Raw genomic sequence first — 8,307 nt, forward strand, 5'->3', positions numbered from 1 at the left:
ACAAATATTATAGGCTTTTATACTTGTCGTATCCCTTACCGGGAGTGTGGGATGTCGTCTTAACATCCTCCCAGGATTTATAACAAGTTTTTTGAAAAATTTATTTTTATTATTTATAATAACATTACATTATATATTAAATATATAAACAATAAATAAATAAACAATAAAATAAATATTATTACTTTTGTTACCTTTTTCTTCTGTTTTGGAGCTTGGAAAAATATAGAGGACTTTTAGAGCTTCGTGCTGATAACGTGTTGTGAAAAAGTAAAAATTTATGGTAAAAAGTAAAAATCTCAAACTCTCAAAATTATCACAGTACACACTTTATAATATTTTTCTATCAACTCAATTGTGATTTTTTTTCACAAATGAGAGATCTATTTATAGAAAATTTTTACAAATAATCCAAAAATAAATTACATCATTACCTTCATCATCACACACAAATTTCAATATTCAACACCTAATTTTACCTAATTTTCAACATTCAAATATTCAACATTCAATATTCAAATATTCAATATTAAAATATTAATTTTCAACAGAATTTTTATTTTGATTAATTTAAGTTTTTGTTTTTATAAACAAAATAGTTTTTTCTTTTTAGAACTTAATTAATTGACTCCACTTGCATCATTTCCCCTAGTGATAAGCTTAGAACAGTAGCTCGCCCGACTCCGACAAAATTGCCTTCTTCTGAATCTATCTCTTGTACCTGTTTGTATACAGATTGCTAGTTTTCAATTACTTTTTTGTTTAAGAATCAAGCTATCACCATTGTAAGCAGTTTCGTAGAAAATCAGAGGTGCCCGTGTTTGCTCGGTGGAAGATTGTGTCTTAAATCATCCGATATGGCGAATTTGTATGTGCAGGCAGCGCCGCCGACGGATCTGAATCGGAATACTGAGTGGTTCATGTATCCTGGTGTATGGACCACCTACATCCTCATATTATTCTTCTCATGGCTGGTCGTGCTCTCGGTGTTCGGGTGTTCTACGGGCGTGGCGTGGACAACTGTTCATCTCTTCCATTTCTTTGTATGTTTCTAGATTCCATTTTTTATTTTTTACTATCTTTGGGTGGATTGATTCGTATCTGTTTGTGGATCCATGTTTTTTAAATCTCGCTCAATTGATTGGTTGTGCTTTTAGGGAGTAGATGGATGTGGATTTTGATTGTTGAGGTTCTGCTCATTTCTTTTGGAATGATTGATCAGTTCATGAATTTATGAGTTGTCTGTTTCGTGCTGTTTAGGTTTGATTTTTCGATATTTCTTTTTGAACGTTTTGCATCTTGAGGATTGATTTGAGTGCGTGTAGTGTTGGACTAGGTGAACGTGAATGTTCTGCGAAGAGTTTGGCAAAATTATTTTTCTTTTTGTTAAAAACAAATTGATTTTTCTATTCTTGTCCGCAACTTGTTGTACACTACTAGTATTGTATCCATGTTTATACAAAATTTGTTAATTTATTCTTTACCAGTTCAAATGCAGTGTCACATCACTTAATAGTGGAACAAGGTTATCCATGATCATATAAGTTATCTTCGGGATGTGGTCTTAATTGGGGAACTTTACACAAATCTTTCTTTTTAATTACTTTATTTGCATACATTTTTCTTTTCTCACCATGCACAGAAAGCAGAGGAAGTAATCTTTACCAAGTTGTGAAATTTTCCAATTTGTAACACATCACCGGTAGCGAACTTTTTAAAGCTTGCATCAGCATGATAATATTCAATTTTACAAAGAAAACCGAGAAGCTAAAAAATATGGAACACAGGAAATTATATAAATTATACATCACGTTAGGTTTTAACTCTTCTTTTCTACTCCAGAACGAAACAACTAGTATTTATCGATCTACAACAAACTTATTGGACCACCCCACTTACATCATGTGTTGTATACTAGCATACAACTCAGGTGCCTCCCGAATTATGTATTTGTTGAACCATCTTTCTCAGATCGGTCCTACACAAAATTGCTTTTTTTTGAGCTTCTAGTCACATTGTAAGTGACTGCATTTACTCTTCTATTCTATCAATAGTAACATGATATATGTGAGTGAATTGATAAATTCCTCAGAGATTAAGAAATTGTCGAAGAGTTCTAAGTTGGAGTTGCTGCTTTGAAGGTTTGGATACACAGATAAACAGATTTTAGAGTTTGTATTTTCAAAAACAAGAATTTCAAACTTCAAAATTTCATCTTATTTCTAGATTGGATGACCTTGAATCTTCCAAGGACCAAATTCAGGTGCCAAATCCTGATCCTTGGCATTTAAAATGTAGCCAAAAAGTAAAAATTCTTGTATCATGCGTCCTTGTGTTCTCCTATAGTCCATATTTTGCATTTGGGGCTCCATTCGTTTCTGCCTCAATCCTCCTCACATTCCAAGAGATGAAATAGACAAGGTTTTAAATTTCTATCACCTGCCTCATCTTCTCTGGTCTTTATGGTAGATATCTTCTCTGCTGTCTGTTTCTAAGACTCTCCATGAACTTGTGGAATGCTTTGTCTACTCTAGCCCATCCATTTGGCATGGCAGTTAAGAGTGTATCTGCTAGCTAGCTTTCCACTTAATTTAACTACATTCGGCCTTGATCTCTTTGATGTTAGGGTTCCATCCCGACATCTCCTCTTTGGAATCCTCTAGTTTAATAATCAAATTTGTGTTGCTTCAACCAATTTTATTCTCTGCTGGATTTCTTTAAGTTGTTTAGCTACTATCTCCCAATAAACTCGTACTTTTCCTTTCAAGATGTCTGAGCTTTCAGAGTATCATGCTGGATGTCTTCGTGCTGGATTAAATATCATATAGAAAAAATTAAGCATGAAATAGCATACACGCTCAAGTTATTATCCTTCCTAAAATTATATGATAGTTGTTTTGCCTTGATCTCTTTGATGTTAGGTTTTCATCCCGACATTTCCTCTTTGGAATCCACTAGTTTAATAATTAAACTTGTGCGGCTTCAACCAATTTTATTATCTGCTGGATTGTCCTTAAACTGTTCAGCTACTATTTCCCAATAAACTCATAGTTTTCCTTGCTAGATGTCCGAGCTTTTAGAGTATCATGCTGGATGTCTTCGTGCTGGATTAAATATCATAATGAAAAAAATCAAGCATGAAATTTGCATACATACTCAACCTATAATCCTTCCTAAAATTATATGATAGTTATCCTGCCTTGATCTCTTTGATGTTAGGGTTCCATCCCGACATCTCCTTTTTGGAATCCTCTAGTTTAATATTCAAACTTGTGCTGCTTCAACCGATGTTATTCTCTGCTGGATTGTCTTTAAGTTGTTTAGCTACCATTGCCCAATAAAATCGTGCGGGATTAAATATCATAAAGAAAAAATTAGGCATGAAATTAGCATACATACTCAACCTATAATCCTTCCTAAAATTATATGATAATTATTCTGCCTTTATCTCTTTGATGTTAGGGTTCCATCCAGACATCTCCTCTTTGGAATCATCTGGTTTAATGATCAAACATGTGCGGCTTCAACCAATTTTATTCTCTGGTGGATTGTTAAGTTGTTTGGCTACTATTTCCCAATAAACTCGTAGTTTTCCTTGCAAGATGTTTGAGCTTTCTGAGTATCATGCTGGATGTCTTCGTGCCGTGCTGGATTAAATATCATAAAGAAAAAATTAAGCATGAAAGCATACACACTCAAGCTATCATCCTTCCTAAAATTGTATGATAGTTATTCTGCCTTGATCTCTTTGATGTTAGGGTTCCATCCTGACATCTCCTGTGAAAGCCGTGCAGACCGTTCATCAGTATTGGAGAAGGAAGGTATGTGCACCATTCTTGGAGGAGATTCATGCGGCTGATTACATTGCAAACTTAAGGAAAGCCAAAATCACTCCCTGCTCATGCAGCAAGATTCTCGGACTTGTATCCTGAACAAAAAAAAAAGACCACGTTCAGCTGGAGGAAAGCGCAACCACTGATGAAGGAGGATTATGGAATGGGCATTTCAGCCGGGTGATACAGCCTATTTATATGGTGTCCAACTAGGAGGGAGCTCACACCATATAGAGCCTGCAATTTCCGAGCACCTCCTTGCCCTTTTCTCGAAAGTTTTCCAGCGACCAAAGCTTCATCCAGAATCTCGAGATTTCCGCGGCGGTTCGAACAAGCTGTTGCCCAATTTTCTGTTAGCATTTCCCGTCAATTCTCAAGCCGGATTTCAGCCCCAAGTTCGAAACTTTTCCGCAGCGGTTTGAAGTCTAGATTCCACCACTTCCGAAGCTTCCCAGTAAGCCAACCTCTGTCCGTTTTTTTAAGCTTCCGTAGGCGCCCACTTGCAACAGATTTACGAAGCCTCCTCTTTCATCTTTGAACTGTGCAGCAGCAAGTTCATCCTCCCCACCAACTCATAAATTCTCGGTTACATTCCTTGGAGTGGTAAGCTGTGCCTTGTTCTTTATTTCTCAAAGTTAATCGATGAAGCTTAGTTTTCAAGTTTTATCTCGCGTATTGTTTATCCAGGAGCCACCCGAGAGTGAGANAAAATAAATTAAATATGACTTTGAAAATTCGATCGGCATGAGATATTCGTTTCCATTTGTTATGAAATCCCCTGAATTATTCGTTGTTCGATATCAGCTATAATATTTGAAAACATGTTGAATTATTTGAAATGCACTGTAATGATTCGATTTAGAAATGGTAAAGGAAATTCCGAACTTTGATATTCTCTGTTTAGGCCCTGATGCGGTGGGTTATAATAACCGTTCCTTTGGCCTCGCCCATTAGAGGAGTAACATATAGGGGACTGATCAGTAAAACCATAGAAAATGAGATGATTTTCAGTGCTATATTCGTATTTTGTTAGTATTTGATTCAACATGCTTAATATTGAAATTACGATAATCTATTCGTATGTATATCCTTGATATTTGTTATGCACGATCAGCCCCCATTTACTGAGTATTTCCCAAAATACTCACCCCTTACATTCCCACCCAGATAAGAACGAGGAACAAATCGAGGGTGAAGAACAAGATTACTTTTGGGGATGGTGATGAAGCAAACCCAATTCGAGACCAGTCGAATTTACTCTGTCTTTTAATTTTATTATCATGTATTTCGCTTCCGCATTTGATTTCCATCGCATTGTAAAGACGATTACTTGTTATGAAAAAGACTGGTTATTGCGATTTACTACGAGGCTTGTTGTTTTGTAATTATGTGATTGCAAGACAACGCCAGTGTCGACTAACCCCGGTCTCGGGGCGTGACATCTCCTCTTTGGAATACTCTGTTTTAATAATCAAACTTGTACAGCTTCCGATTTTATTTTCTGTTGGATTGTGCTGTTTAGCTACCACCCAATAAAATCATAGTTTTCCTTTCAAGATGTCCGAGCTTTGAGAGTATCATGCTGGATGTCTTCGTGCTGGATTAAATATCGTAAAGAAAAAATTGGCATGAAAATAGCTTACATACTCAAGCTATCATCATTCCTAAAATTAATGATAGTTATTCTGCTTTGATCCCTTTGATGTTAGGGTTCCATCCAGACGTCTCCACTTTGGAATTATCTAGTTTAATAATCAAACTTGTGCGGCTTCAACCAATTTTATTCTCTGCTGGATTGTCTTTAAGCTGTCTAGCTACTACCCAATAAACTATTTGTTTTCCTTGCACGATTTCTGATCTTTCTGAGTATCGTGCTGGATGTCTTCGTGTTAGATTAAATATCATTAAAAAAATTAAGCATGAAAATAGCTTACATACTCAAGCTATCAATCATTCTTAAAATTATATGATAGTTGTTCTGATAAAAGTCAACCTAGATTATTTTTTTTTCATTGTACTTGTCATTTTTCCAGGAAATGTTCTTTTACAATCTCTATGCTTTTGAATTGCTTTCTTCTTGTAACTATGATATACATTCAGGTCACCTATCACTTCTTTCATTGGAAGAAGGGAACACCATTTTCAGATGATCAGGGTATCTACAATAGATTGACTTGGTGGGAGCAAATTGATAATGGGAAACAGCTCACCCGTAATAGGAAGTTTTTAACGGTCGTGCCCGTTGTTCTGTAAGTGCTATCTAGATCATATCAATTTTATTTTGTTCTGATCAGTTATGTTTCATACCTTAGGAAGGCACTCTTTTCTGGTTGATTTTTTTCATTTGCCTTTTTTATGTTAAATAATTTTTAATGATGCGGTCACCATACATTTTATCAATGCTTAATAGAAGTGCGGATCCTGAGCTTGGAGATTATTCGATACATTGTTGATATGAAAAATATGAATGTTCAAGTTACAAACTCACTGCCTAAAATGTTTATTTGTGTACAGTAAAGAAGAGAACAAAAGAAAAATGCGACATATAAAAACGTGTTTTCCCTTATGTATCCTAATATTCCTCATAAATTTATTAGTCTAATCATTACTCTTTACTGATCCATAAGGGGTTAGGGAATGAGAGAGCTACATATCTTCATAACATTAAATTAAAATAACTGCACGTAAACTTGTGAACATATTTTTCCTTAGTTGTATCGAGTTAGTAGAATGATTTGAAGTTTGCTATATTGCTTGGATTGGAGTACGGTATCTGGAAGGATTGATATTCAGCTGTGTGTGAAGGTGCTGAACTTAAACATGGTATATTGATGAAATATGTGATTTATTATACTTAAAAGCTTAACTTGGTGTGAATGGATGAAAAAATGTAATTTTGAAAGCTTAATGTCTTTATAATTTTGTTACTTCTACCTTTAGTATGGAAATTTATGTATGAATAGTTCAGGCCTGTTTTTTTACTTCTGTTTACTACTATTGTGGTGGGAGGGGTTTCTGAGAAAATAGATCACATCATTGGAAGAATGGGTGGCACCTGTTACACAAATGTAATACCAAAATAATGTTATGATCCGTGAAATATTTCCAAATTTTAATGGCCTTTCTTACATTTTCTATAAATGAATGTCTTGAACAAGAAGGATAAAATTTGACGTGTGGATTCAGAGAATGAAAAATGAGATGATTAAAATATTGAGATTCGTTTATATTGCTATTTTTGAGTTTTGCAACCTTTTTGCAAATCACCATGTAATACTGCATGATGAATCTCCTCTCTGCAAATTATTTCATGCTGTTGTGCAAGGCATCGTTTCATGATTTTTCCTGTCTCATGCTACGTCAAGGTTTATCCATTTATTTGAATATCACTTGAGTGCTAATATGTCTCTGGGCTGTATTTTTCCTTTTCTTATTGTGTTGGCTATATTTGCATCGACATCATTTTCTCATTTGAGCGTGTTCCTTTTCTGACTAATTATAGAGTACTTCTATTTCTATTTTCTTTGCGCTCCATGGCTTGACTAATATAATCAGAGAAATTTCTCTCTACTCATATCTATTCACGCCCATCCTCGTTTTTCTGCGGCAGGTACTTGATAGCCTTGCATACAACCAACTATCAATACCCTATGATCTTCTTCGATACACTGGCAGTTTTTATTCTCGTGGTTGCCAAGTTCCCACATATGCATAAAGTTCGTATCTTTGGCATCAATGCTGATCAATAAACCAAGATCTCCACTAAATAACCTGGTTTAGATCCATTCCCAGACAATTGCAGCGTACTTGAATACTGCGTGTGAATTGTAAGGAACATATCACTTCATAACATGTAAAGAGGCCACCTTTTTAAATGAATACTAATCTCTGTAAGAAGTATATTCGTTAGTCGGTTTCTGAGTTTTCTATAATCCGATATATATGTCCCTCCCATATTTTTCCACTTGATGATATATGCAGAACTTAAGCATCCATTTTCTCCACACACAACTGTTTCTTCACATTATGCTTGGTGAGTAATTTTAATTAGAGGACGATCTTCTACCTATATCGATTCAAGTTCCATAGACTTAGAATTTGAATAATTGCGCTTTTGCATTCCTTACTATCAAAGGCCTTACGAGCCTTAAAAAACACATCCAGCTTGTAATGTGAGTTGAACATCTCGCATTTATTTGTCTAAACTACTACCATAATTAAGGAAGTTTCACGAGTACGGGAGTTGATAATCGCGCTTAAACATAAAGACATGTTTTTTCTTTGAATAAATCAACCATGTTATAATTGGAGATTTCCTTTTCCCGCTGCTACCATCATGTTAATCACCTATGAACAAGAAAATCCCTGCTGTAAATTGGGCAAGCACAGGACCGTGGTGTTTGTTTAAGAAACATGTGGTATTCTTCTAACATATATGTCCTAATTCCTATCATGTCATGTGGGTTGGTGCGAT

The 8,307-nt window shown here is 35.2% G+C and overlaps 1 protein-coding gene across 1 annotated transcript; it reads left to right on the forward strand.

Annotated features, from left to right (window-relative positions):
- The first annotated feature begins 635 nt into the window (after positions 1-635).
- LOC140967952 (uncharacterized) lies at positions 636-7,784 on the forward strand. The gene is made up of 3 exons (XM_073428753.1): positions 636-1,043; positions 5,934-6,082; positions 7,444-7,784. Exons 1-3 carry the CDS (start codon positions 858-860, stop codon positions 7,580-7,582), a joined length of 474 nt encoding a protein of 157 aa, XP_073284854.1. The 5' UTR covers positions 636-857; the 3' UTR covers positions 7,583-7,784.
- The last annotated feature ends 523 nt before the right edge of the window (positions 7,785-8,307 follow it).

This window comes from Primulina huaijiensis, unplaced genomic scaffold, assembly GCF_012295235.1.
Source record: "Primulina huaijiensis isolate GDHJ02 unplaced genomic scaffold, ASM1229523v2 scaffold31661, whole genome shotgun sequence".
Classification (NCBI taxonomy): Eukaryota; Viridiplantae; Streptophyta; class Magnoliopsida; order Lamiales; family Gesneriaceae; genus Primulina; species Primulina huaijiensis.